This window comes from Myxine glutinosa, chromosome 10 (genome assembly GCF_964187855.1).
Source record: "Myxine glutinosa chromosome 10, kmMyxGlut1.1, whole genome shotgun sequence".
Lineage (NCBI taxonomy): Eukaryota > Metazoa > Chordata > Myxini > Myxiniformes > Myxinidae > Myxine > Myxine glutinosa.
This window is the reverse complement of record NC_136270.1, coordinates 26294200-26307849: the sequence shown is the minus strand read 5'-3', so window position 1 is coordinate 26307849 and position 13650 is coordinate 26294200. Positions and strand designations below refer to the sequence as shown.

The 13650-nt window shown below is 44.6% G+C and overlaps 1 protein-coding gene across 6 annotated transcripts in view; it reads right to left on the bottom strand.

The window, feature by feature from the left end:
- Positions 1 to 13650, bottom strand: part of LOC144894007 (EP300-interacting inhibitor of differentiation 3-like) — a 74872-nt gene that overhangs the window by 43355 nt on the left and 17867 nt on the right. For all 6 annotated transcript variants that reach the window (XM_078785472.1, XM_078785473.1, XM_078785469.1 and 3 more), the window contains 2 exons: positions 3626 to 3756; positions 3230 to 3453 (listed from right to left, as the gene is read on the bottom strand). In XM_078785472.1, coding sequence (XP_078641598.1) covers positions 3230 to 3453; positions 3626 to 3756 — 355 coding nt within the window. The remainder of the gene's footprint in view (positions 1 to 3229; positions 3454 to 3625; positions 3757 to 13650) is intronic.

Here is a 13650-nt window from a genome sequence, read left to right as displayed (position 1 = left end):
CTGCCTGCGGTGAGTGACTGAAAGGCCCTCGGAGTTAGCTTCATCGCAGGAGATTCCAATGATTCTGAAAGCTTTGGTTTCAACAGCGTGAAGTCGAGCTAGGTGTGAGGCAGGAGCACAGGCCCAGAGGTGGGAACAGTATTCCATTGAGCTGCGGATGAAAGCCTTGTATGTGGTGAGGAGCTCAGGTGTGCCAAGGAAGGACTTCGCACGACGGAGGATGCCCACTCGGCAACTGGCTTTGGAGGCCAGCTTGGAAATATGGTTTTCCCAAGAAAGATCATGGCAGATAGTGAGACCCAAAAGCTTGAACGACAGAACTTCTTGGAGAGGATTGTTGAGAAAGTAGATGGGAGGGTTTTCGAGTCAGTCTTTTCAGAGAGACATAGTAAGAGTGTGAGATTTGTCAGGATTGAAAGACATGTTCCACTTGTTTGACCAGTCTGTGATTTTGTCCAGGTCTGCAGAGAGTGAGGAGGCTGCAGACTGCCGAGCTGAGGGATGAGGAATGGAGCGGCAGAGAGTGGAGTCATCAGCAAACAGATAGAGTGGATTTTCCAGAGAGTCGGAGAGATCATTGATGAAGACCAGAAAAATCACAGGGCCCAGAACACTACCTTGGGGAACTCCAGCCAGAACAGAAATCCATTCAGGGCCACACGTTGACTACGACCAGAGAGGAAGTCCGCAAGCCAAGCGTGGAGATTTCCATGGCTATCATAGGAGGAGAGTTTGGTAAGCAGAGCTGGGTGCCAGACCGTATCAAAGGCACGTGATATGTCAAGGGAGACAGCTCTGATTTCCTGTTTGGCATTTAGGATCTCCATCCATTGTTGAGACAGCAGAAGCAACATGTCCAGAGTAGAATGACCTGGTCTGAATCCAAATTGATGTTCGGAGATCAAGCCATTGGAGAAGAGGAAGGATTTGATATCCGAAGCAATGATGGATTCCATGACTTTGCTGATAATTGGGAGCAGGCTGATTGGTCTGTCGTTGCAAGGATCTGTTTTTACACCTTTTTGTGTAAAGCGGTAATGTCTGCCCGCCCCCCCCCTTTTCTGATGACACTGCCAAAATCAAGACTCTCTGCCCACCTTCACTTTCTCATTCCTCTTTTCTCCCGCCTCTGGAACAAACTCCCTCACTCTCTTCAATCCCACTCCTCCCTCCAGGTCTTCAAAACAGCTATTCACCACCATCTCATCTCTTCCCCCATCCTAAACCTTGATCTTTTCTACCCCCGTTAATTCACCCCAGATGCACTTTCTTGAAATACCGACTTCTTTCCTGGAAGTCTTAGCAGTGTCCATGTGTTTTATACCTCTCCCATCCCCCTCCCCCCCCCCCCCCCCTTCCCATGCCTCCTCCCCCAAGCCCTCTCCCTCTCACAGATCTCCCGATGTCCCTGTTCTCTACTGTTGTACTTGTGCGCTTTCCTCTCTCTCCCCATCTTGTCTCCCGACCCCGTTATTATGTTTTATGTGTCCGTTGTTTTTTTCGTGGTTAATGTTAGCTCTTGCACGAGCCTCAATCTTGTATACAAAAAGAAAAAAAGAAAAGAAAAAAGGAACCTGTCATGTATTTGCAATCTGCATGCTCTACCTTTTTCGTTTTTCTTTCAGTGTGTAACACAAACACGTTGAAACACATGAAGTAAAACACGTGAAAATGAGGATCTTTTATAACACTCGATTGTTGTCATGGGTGTGGTGGTTGTTGTTGTTCGTGGGCCCCTTCTATGTCGTTGTATATATTTTTCTATTGCTTCACAAAATATCACCACTGAAAATATATTTTGTATGCTTGTTCAGTGTTCTTCTAAAAATCTAATGGGTTTCTCCTGTCGTAGAAAAATACATGTTTCCGTTCAAACTGCTGCGTGAATAAACCATACATTAGCGCTTCTACCTCTTTTTCAAACTCGCAAAGAGGCTTTTAGAACTGGCAAATTCGTGATTAAACAAACGATTTTTTACGGCGTAGATGTTTGGTTCCTGTGTTTACAGTGTTTGTCTCTCCGTATGTGTGTATGTATGTCCGTTACATATTTATCCGACATATTGGGTGAGTTTAATAACCGACAATTACGCTTCTGAAAGGTAGAATGTAATGCCATTTGTCTTTGCCAGTTATGTTTCTTTGAACACCCTTTAGGGAACGTTCATATATAATGTCATATACCTGGTTGGGGCAAATTATCAAACTTGATGATTGGGGGGAACTGAAATTATGATAACAGGGTGATGATATATGACAAGGGGATGGGGTGGGGGTGGAGGGGGTGCATGCCCCCAGATCATATATAATTAAAACTTTGATTAAGGGCTCTTCAAACATTGAAGCATTTCTTATGACTGCCTCCAACCACCCTGAGCCTGTTGTTGTCTTAATGGTTTGGGTGGGGGGCTTGGGATTCTAGGGTCCTGAGTTTGAATCCCAGTCAGCTGTTGAATTGGGTCAGGTCGGGTTGACTCAGCCTGTCATCCTTCCGAGTTCTGCAAAATGAGTACCAACTCACTGCGTCCTCTCTCAAGGAGGTTGGTGGCAGGATTTGCACTACGGCCGCCGTAAAACACCTCATTCTTTAACACACACAGTGGTGCATGTCGGGATGATGCTGCGGTTACTTTGATAGTGTTGACTAACTGACCAACATAAAGAATAAACTAGAGTCTCAATGCAATCTCTTCACTTCCATGGTGACAGACAGCTTAGAGACATAAAATACTTCAAAATGATTTAATACTTACATTATTTGCTAACTGGTATCACCATCCAGGTCATACTATCCTTTTCAACTAAAGTATGAAACAAGGCTGGCTATGCCGCTGTTAGACTTTCGGTCTTGTTTTTCATCCAAATGCTCTCATTTGCATATTTGTTTTCATTTAGCCTACCCGGTGGCATAATAGTTTGAGCTTCCACTCTGTGTGTAAGAGGTAGGTAATTCGATTCTGACCCTAGCCGGGTCATACCAAATACATTAGTGTCGCTGTAACTAATAGTGCTCTGGGAAATCAAATCACGTTTCCCAATTTCAGTGGCTGCAGTTGTCTAAAGTAAATTCCAGTGTGGTCTCATGCGTTTGTTTACACATGCTTGTGTGAATTTATGCTGCAGCTCCTCCATGACCCTTAGAATCAATAAAATGAAATCATAAAAAAATTGCACTCTTGAAATCACTGAAGGCAAAAACTCAAGAAAACAAAATATTCATTGCTCTCACATCACATGAAATGTAGGAGATGATTGGATGTATTTCGATGCTTCTCGCCCCAGTTGGCACCATGCATCTCGTGGAAAAAGCTCCACCTCTCCAATTGAATCATTCAACTGTGCTTCTTCTAAAGAATCAGGACTGGCAGTTCTTGACCCACTGGGCCTTGACAAATCATGAACGTTTTTATTCCAAAGACCTAATCCTGAATCCCTGTAACCCAAAAATTTAAGCTGGGAGGAAGACATAATGGTCAATAAATTTCACACATCAGTAAAATAATAATAACAATAATATTCAATATTAAGCATGTGATCAAAGAAAATCAATAATATAAAGCAATTACTTTGGTATTTTCATACTTGTTACACATAAAGTACACAAATACCCCCCCCCAAAAATTACCGTGTTTGCAGCGAATAACGACGAATCAAAAGTGACTCCTCCTGTTTGCAATTTAGATGCCGAATCATTCCCAAGTGATGCAACCAAGACAATCAGCTGCGAATCAAGAACAGCCTCGCGTGGTTGATTAACTGTAACATTGGTGTTTGGGGGGGGGGGGGGGGGGGAGAGGGGATGCAGGTTAGATAACCACAGCTTGTCATCAATGATAGCAAACATGACAGCAAATTGACGAGAACACAACAAACCGGTCATCAGACAAAATTGATTTATTGGTAACTGGGTAATAGGGGACGTTCAGGATGATGCAATCTGTCCTGGAATGCTCGGCACACGTGCACAGAAACCCCTGTGAACAGCAGTCTATGGGGCAAGTTAATGTATATTGTACATGCGAGATAAGGATCGTTAGCTAAAATGGCTCACAAAGGTTCAAACAGAGGCCGACAATATTGGAAAAGTACCTGAGAGAAGAGTATGTGCCTCTGCATGACGAAAACGTTGGAGAACCTTTTCAGCTCGCCCAAAGGGCTGAGATCTTATAACTGCCCATACTATAAAATCCGGATGACATGGGCTGGTGCAAGGCCTATATTGTGGATGGGTAAATTCTACCCAAAACCAGACCATCGCTGCCAATGAGTGGACTTTGAACCTTCCGGGAGTGCTGCCTGTGAACATGGCAACCTTGGCAATTTATTTAATTAACGTCTTCAATTGGAAAGACAATGCCATGCATCATAACCAACAAAGTAATGGCTAATAACTCTTCGACAAAGAATATCTTAATGATGTGAAAATCCACAAAGCCTATGCCAACTACATTTTTGTGGGAGTGAGATGTACGAGGCACACACCGTATCTGGTTTGGGTGCTTCTGATGCACACACCGGGTTGTATCTTGGGCTTGTGAATGAACGAGGTAAGTTTAAAATAATTATGTTTACTATTAATCATGTTGGGAAGCCTCGTGCTGGCTTAATGGTTAAGGTGGCTGGCCTAAGATCTTAGGGTCCTGAGTCCGAGGCCCCGTAATACCGTTGGATTAACACCAGGTGGGTTGACTCAGCCTGTCATCCTTCGGAGGTCAGCAAAATGAGTACCAGATGACTGGTTAAAGAGAGGCATCAGCGGCAGCTACGTCCCCAGAAAATTATGCAACCAGCAGCCACAGGCTATACACAAACCAACATCATTTTTGGAGAGGGTGGGGGTGGAGGATGATGGGGCAGTGGGTGGGGGAACTGTGAGGTCTGTTGTAAATAAATGGTTTGTTTGGTTCTGTGGGCACACACAAATCTATATTACATTTCTGCATCTATTGCTAGTGTGTGTGTGTGTGTGTGTGTGTGTGTGTGTGTGTGTGTGTGTGTGTGTGTGTGTGTGTGTGTGTACGCTAGCCACTGCTGTATTAACAGGAAATGAGAGGAACTCGACACCTCTCATCCACAGATATTTCTCACATTTTCTATATTTCGATTTGCATCCAGAGTCCGATTTGCATCCAGAAACAATAATTATGGTTTACCATATTGAAATTGCCACTCATTCATTTAAATGCTGAAAATAATGTTTGAAAGACTATTTGATTTGGATTTCACACTAGCAACGTCAAGTTAAAAGTGCTAGCATGAGCGAGTCACTAAAACACATATACAACGCATGTGCAAAAGGCCTCGTTAGCATTCATACGTCATTTTGAAAGTCCCGAAAGTCCTGTATTACACGAAGAAATTAAACTTTTTGAAAGTGGTTTTTTCATCACGGTGCATATATTTTCCTATATCAGCCCATAATTCTTTGTCCTGTCATTACCTGCTTTGTCCTTCTACCGTGGCATGTGTGAGGCCAAAAGAACAGTTATTTTGAGGATGTTCCATTTCATTGTTGGTTTTGTGGGTGTGTATAATTATCAGTAGTGGGTTAAGGACTTTTTTTAGGGTTGAACTTTTCACTGTTATTGTTCTTGCTTCCGTTTGTTTCCTTCCATTATTAAAACTGACTTGGTCTTGGGTGAATCCTGATAGTGATGGGTGTCTTTGGTGATTAAAGCAAAGTCTGTTGAGAGATTAATTGGCCACGGTGAGTCAACACCGCACCCCCAGATTGCGTTGCACATCAGGCACGTTCGGCATCATTTGCATACGACTTGCGACACCTCATCGGCACAACACTGGGTTGATTCAGACTTCCAATCTGCTCGGTATCGTGGCAATGTAAATAGGGAATGTAATGTAAATAGGGGGAAGACCTCAAAGCAATCGACCATTGCAGTCATATTAAGACAACTCTCCGGATTTTAAACCGGCCAACCGGATAACCACAATGATATAAATATACAGTATATAAACCAGAAGGAGCAATCAGAGATTGCAGACCGTTGCCAGGACTAGTTTTGTGTGGTGTGTTTTGTGTGGCAAATAAATGGAAGGATGTACTAAATGAAAGCTCATTGATTGCAAATGAAACGTCTGAAATGGTCGAAAGGTATTTGGCATAAAGGCATCCCTGCACTGGATTTGCACCAGTCCCTGAGCAGACCAGAAAACAAAGATGGGTGGGGGAAGCACGAAGAGGGCAGAGTACACCGAGAGAAGGACTCGCACACCATGTGCAAGTGAGGTCACTAGTGGGGGAGGCCAGTGAGCCCTCCCCCCCCCCCCTTCCCCCATCAGGCAGCTCTACCAGTGAGTCAAGAGAGGCTACGCCCCCTCATTGTGTTTATCACTGCACCTCCTGGATCTTCCTCCCAGGAGATCCAGTTTAACGGGACTAGCAACATCAGTCGTGGTTTGTATAACCATAAGCAGCACACTATGGCATTTGATAAATATTAAATGAATGCTTTTTTTTTTCAAACCGGGAATGGAATAAAATAGAGTAGGAAGATGGAATTTTCGACTGACATGCAGCGTGAAGCAAGTATGTATCTTGGCGCAACCGAAATCTCCTGTGCTGTGGGTGAATGAATATGGCGGTAGGCACGCTTTCGGTGGCTTCAAGACCATGAACCAGTTAACGTTGGACAACCTATCTTGTTAGTATAGAGATTAGTGATACAAACACCGAGGTCTTCACATGTGTTGGGAGTCTTTACATACAATATGAGAAAATGAGGAGGAAAATACAGTAATACAATCAGCGTCGTTTCTGATTCTTAGTATTTAAATAGATATAATACAGACAAAACGCTGGGAAGGCAATGGCAAACCACCCAGTATAAGCCTTGCCAATAAGCTGCTTCGGCAGCACCAATGCGCTGTAAAGAGTATGGTACAGATTGTTTTTTATGCCTCCACCGACTAAGTCGCCGGAGGCATTATGTTTTCAGGTTGTCCGTCCGTCAGATAGGTTTTCATTAACGCAAAATCTTGAGAACGGCTGAAGGGATCAAATTAAAACTTCATACAGGTATATATAATGATGTAAAGATTAACTGATTAGATTTTGGGTTATGAGGGCAAAGGTCAGTCAAATGTCAGACGTCCAGTCAGGTAAAAATTCTGTTACCGAGCTATCTTATGAACCAGTCATGGGATTTCCACCAAACATGGTATAAATTATATACACTCGGTGTACAAAACATTAGGAAGACCTTCCTAATATTGAGTTGCACCTCCTTTTGCCTTCAGAACAGCCTCAATTCATCAGGGGATGGACTTGTCGTGCGTGGGCACCTTGTCTCAACTCGGACAGTGTACAAGAGATTTATTAATAGATAAGGATACATGCATGGGAGACGTAGCGTTTAGGTCAGTAACACCACCTCGGATGACATCACGGTTCTTAGCACAACCAGCACCAACATCTCAGCGAGCCACAACCCGTATTGGGCTTCTTATAATTTCCCCCAGGATCAGAATAACTCATAACAACGCTCCAAGTTGACAATAAGCCTCATTCTGAGACAATGTTTTGCCAAGGCCAAACATGGGATATGGTCAACAGTTTATACGCTAGTCAGGCAGACGCCAATGAAAATATGTCACAGTGTGTCGCTGCTGCCACCATCAGGATAGGGAATTCAATGAAATCCCCCACAGACTCTACAAGGTGTCGAAGGCGTTCCCACAAGGATTTTGGCCCATGTTGACTCCAATACTTCCCACAGTTGTGTCAAGTTGGCTGGTCGTGGATCTCGACTCCGAATAGCTTGTTCCATCTCATTCCACAGATGCTCAATTGGATTGAGATCCGTTGACTGGCCAGGCCACTGCAGTAAGGTGAATTCACTGTCATATTCGTGGAACCATTCCTGGACAATCCTAGCCTTGTGTCATGGGCATTATCCTGCCGAAGAAATCCATTCGCAGATGGATACACTGCTGCCATGCAGGGATGCACCTGATTGGCAATGATGTTGAGATATCCTGTGGCATTCAAATGCTGTTCTACTTTTATCAAGGGGCCCTATGTGTGCCATGAAAACAAACCCCCCACACCATCACACCACCACACCACCACCAGCCTGAAATGATGACACACGGCATGTACATCGTGATGGATGACACACAGAATGATGGAGGCATGTACTCGTGTGGTTTTCTTCATACCCTACTCCTCCCATCAGCGTGAAACAGCAGGAACCGGGATTCATCAGACCGGCAATGTTTTTCCAATCCTCCAGTGTTCTGTGTTTTCGTTCCTTAGCCCACTGCAACCGCAGGTTCTTCTTTTTTGCTGAAAGAAGTGGAACGCTGCACAGCGCTATAATACCCTATTCGTGTCAAGGTACAATGAGTTGTGTGGTCTTTTTTGGGGTCTTTCGGCACCAATGTTGTACTGGACTGTCAGTTGACTAACTGTAGCCCGTCTGTTGCGATGCACAATTCATGTCAGCCTCCTTTGGCATTGTTCATGAGCCGTTTTCGACCATTGGCTTGCAGTTGGCTGGATGTCCTTTGGGTGGTGGACCATTCTTGATTCACTGGGAAACTGTCGAGTGTGAAAACACTAGCAGTGTTGCAGTTCTTGACACACTCAAATCAGTGCGCCTGGCACCTACTACCATACAACAACAACAATAACATGCATTTTAAGGCCATTTTCCCTGCTAGAGCGGGGGTTAGCCTTGCGGTCCCCATGACAATCTTCTCCATTTTGCCCTATTTTCTGCATCTCTCCTTGTTAACCCCCTTGCCCGCATTTCTTCTTCCACCATCTTTAGCCAAGTCTTTCTCAGTCTTCCCCGTCCTCTACTTCCTTCTACATTCATTTCCATCACTCTTCTCAACCTGTCACTTTCATCCTTCCTCAACACATGACCAAACCATCTCAACCTGTTCCTCTTCACAGCAATCACAGGCTCTATTCCCATCATCTTTCGCAAATCATCATTTGTCTTCTTCTCTCTCAACGATACTCCGCACATCCACCGAACCATTCGCATTTACACCCTTTCCAGCCTTCGTTATTGCTCTACGTTCATTACCCGTGTCTCGCTCCCATGAATCATAACACCCCTCACACATGCAGCATACACCTTTCCCTTCAGCTTCAATGACACTCCCCTCCTCATCAGCACGCCACTCAGTTCCCGAAACTTCTTCCATGCACATTTCACTCCAGCAACCGTTGCCGAGTCTGATCCACCTTCTCCATTCAGCATGTCTTCGAGGTAGCAAAACGTTTTCACACCTTCCAGCTTCACGCCGTCTCCAAGATCCAACTTAACATTTCCTCCATCTGCAGCTCCCTCTGTGCACACCTTACATTTGAATGTAGCTCCCACATTGGTTAATGACCCTCTCAGACCACTACATTTTTGATGAAACCACTCAGCGCACATTGTACATTGAATGGAGTTCACTTCGACACCCTTCCTGCACACAGCACATGGCCACTTCAGTTATTTCCACCTCACCACATGCTTTACCACTTGCCATCACCTTCGTCTTTCTGATATTCACCTTCAGACCTTTTGTCTCCATACATTCCTTCCACTTGTTCATCTTCTCCTTCAGTCCATCCATACTTTCTGCAATCAACACCAGATCATCTGCATACAACCACGGTAAACCCTCCTTTACGTTCCGAGCCAGCACCTCCATCACAGCTACAAATAGTAGTGGACTTAGTACCGACCCCTGATGCACTCCCACCTTCACCTCAAACTCACCACTGTTCCCGTCCTTCGTCTATACAGCTGTGCGTGCTCTTTTGTACATTGCCATCACTACTCTGATCAACAATTCCTCCACTCCTAACCTCCTCAATGCCCATGTCAATACTTCGAGTGGAACCCTGTCGAATGCTTTCTCCAGATCAATAACAAACCCAAGACACAACTTCTTCCTCTTCTCCATGTACTTCTCCTGCAACTGCCTCACAATAAAGAGCGCATCTGTCGTTCCTCTTCCTGGCATAAATCCAAACTGCATTTCGTCGATCTTCACCTTCTTCCTAATCCTCCTCTCCAACACCCTTTCCAATACCTTCATTCCATGCTCCAATAACTTTATCGCTCGGTACGAGCCACACTCCAGAGGGTCACCTTTCCCCTTGTATAGAGGGACGAGGGAACTCAGTTCCCAATCCACTGCAATGCGGCCTTCTTTCACCACCAGATTACAGATCTCTGTCATTCTCTTCACAACCCAACTTCCTGCTGCCTTCAACATATCTCCCACATCTCCCGTCGGCCCTCCCGCTTTTCTACTCTTCATTGCTTTTATTAACCCTCCCGCTCGGAGGCCCTCCCCCTTCATTAACCCTGGTGTTGGGCTAGCGGCTAGGGTGCCGGCTTAGGATCCTAGGATCCTGGGTTCGAATCCCGGTCGATCGCTGAATTAACGCCAGGGGGGTTGACTCAGCCTGTCATCCTTCCGAGGTCGGCTAATTTGAGTACCAGTTCACTGGTAATTCCCTGTTTGTCGCTAAAGGCGGCAAAAAGGGTTGGCGTCAGGAAGGGCATCCGGCCGTAAAACATTGCTTCAAAAAGGGGACCAAAAAAACAACAACAACCACGGTTCCCGAAAAAGGCCAACCCCCGCTTGCGGGGAAAAATGGCCTCTAAAGGTGGTTTTTATTGCTTTTATCGCTTCCTCAACTTCCTTCTCAGTTATCTTCTCTGCCGGTCCTAAAACTGGGTTACTCTCTATGTTGCCATCCCATTCATGCTCTGCATTCAACAGTATTTCCATATATCTCGTCAATCTTCCTTTAATTCCATCTGGGTCCACAACGATTTGTCCCACTTCATCCTTCAAGCAACTCGCCCCCATCACATCACACCTCTCTTTCGCTATCTGCTTTGCAATCCTGAATACCGCTCTCTGACCCTCTTCCGAATCCAAGCGTTCTCCGAACATTTTCCTACCTCTTTCTTTGCAGCCTTCTTGGCTGCCTTATAACTTTCATGCTCTGCTTTTTCTGCTCCCGTACCCTTCATCTTCTGCCACTCCTTGAACTTCTTCTTCTTCTCGTCAATCCTCTTTCCAACTTCATCATCCCACCACCATGTTTCCGAGTGCCTCGGTGGTCCTTTTGTCCATCCACATACCTCACCAACGGCTCCCAACAGACTATCTTTCATTGACATCCAACCACTTTCAAGCTCAACCACATCATCCTCTACCCTACTCAGCCTCTCTTTTAATGCCTCCCTTACTGTCACCTCTTTCAACCTCCACACATTCATTCTCGGTTGGTACTTCACCCGTCGAGCTCTCCTCGCACCTTTCACCCTTATGTCGCAGACAACCAAGTGGTGCTGTGAAACAGCCTCCTCCCCTGGGATCACCTTTGTGTCCCGGAGGTGCCCCCTATCTCACCTATGCACCATCAGGTAGTCAACGGTTGTCGTCGACCCACCTGACATGTATGCAACAAGCTTATTATCCTCTTCCTGGAACTGAGTATTACAAATCAACAAATCAGCTCCATCAGTAAACTCCAAAATCCTTTCACCTTCTCCATTTCTCACACCATGTCCATAACCCCCATGAACTCCCTCAAAACCATCCATACTCTTTCCCACATGTCCATTTAGGTCTCCTCCTACCACAACAACTTCCTCATCTTTCACGTTTTCCATCAGCTTCTCTATCGCACACCAGAACTTGTCCTCTTCATCGCTCCGACCAACCTGCGGAGCATATCCTGAGATGACGTTCACCAAGAGCTTTCCAATCATCATTTTCACCATCATCAACCAGTCACTCACTCTCGTCACACTCACCACACTGTCTACAAACTCCTCAGAAAACAGGACACCAACACCATTCACGCCCTCCGGGCATCCTTGCCACACAAACTTGTATTTCTGTCCCTGCCTACCCTTCACCATTCTCACACCACTTCCCTTCCATCTCGTCTCTTGCACACAACACATGTCCACTCTTCTTCTGACCAATACTTCCACCACTTCTCCTGATCTCCCTGTCATTGTCCCTACATTCCATGTCTCAAACCTCAGAAACCGATCTCCACTTCGGGCTGTACCCTGCCCATATGTAATTGTAATTGTCATGGTTCACTTTTTGGCAATTGTCATGGCACCTACTACCATAACCTGTTCAAAGGTACTGAAATCTTTTGTCTTGCCCATTCAGCATTCACCCTCTGAATGGTACACATACACAATCCATGTCTCAATTGTCTCAAGGCTTAAAAATCCTTCTTTAACCGGTCTCCTTCCCTTCATCGACACTGATTGAAGTGGATTTAACAGGTGCAATCAATAAGGGATCATAGCTTTCACCTGGATTCACTTGCTCAGTCTATTTCATGAAAAGAGCAGGTGTTCCTTATGTTTTGTACACCGAGTTTTATGATGCAAAGATAAACCGATTCGATTTTGGGGTTAACAGGTCAAAGATCAAAGATCAGAGGTGGTTTTGCTAAGTTTGCATGCTAAGTTACAATTATTTTGTGACCACGATAATTTAACAGCTGAAGGGATCTTAGTCAAACCTGGTGCAGGTATGTATAATGAGGTAAAGATGAACTGATTAGATTTTGGTGTCACGAGGTCAAAGGCCAAAGGTCAGAGGTCATGTTAAGTAACAATTATGTTGCCGTGTAAACTTGTGAACAAGTGATGTGATTTTGAACAAACTTGGTATAAGTATATATGATGCAAAGATGAACTGATTGGATTATGGCATCAACAGATCAAAGGTCAGAGGTCATGTTAGGTAAAAATGTGATCACTTGAGAACAGCTAAAGGGATTTAAATCAAACTTGGTACAGGTATGTATAATGATTTAAACATGAACTGATTATATTTTTGCGTTACAAGGTCAAAGGTCATGTTCGGTAAAAATCCTGTTGCCATGATAACTTGTGAACAAACCAGTGATGGGATTTTGCCCAACTTGGTAGAAGTATTGTTGCGGTTTTGGGAAACCGCTCAGGTTCAATGGCAACCACCATATACAGTGCATTCAGAAAGTATTCAGACTCCTGCACTTTTTTCACATTTTGTTATGTTGCAGCCTTATGCTGAAATCGTTTAAATTAATTTTTTCCCTCATCAATCTACACTCAATACCCCATAATGACAAAGAGAAAACAGGATTTTAGAAAGTTTTGCAAATTTATTAAAAAGAAAAAACTGAAACATCACATTTACATAAATATTCACACCCGTTGCTATGACACTTGAAATTTAGCTCAGGTGCCTCCCATTTCTCTTGATCATCTTTGAGATGTTTCTAGACCTTCATTGGAGTCCACCTGTGGTAAATTCAATTGATTGGACATGATTTGGAAAGGCACACACCTGTCTATATATGGTCTCACAGCTGACAATGCATATCGGAGCAAAAACCAAGTCATGATGTCAAAGGAACTGCCTGCAGAGCTCAGAGACAGGATTGTGTCGAGGCACAGATTTGGGGAAGCCTACAAAAAAAATTCTGCTGAATTGGAGGTTCCCAAGAGCACAGTGGCCTCCATAATTCTTAAATGGAAGAAGTTTGGAACAACCAGGACCCTTCCTCGAGCTGGCCGCCCGGCCAAACTGAGCAATCAGGGGAGAAGGGCCTTGGTAAGAGAGGTGACCAAGAACCCGAAGGTCATT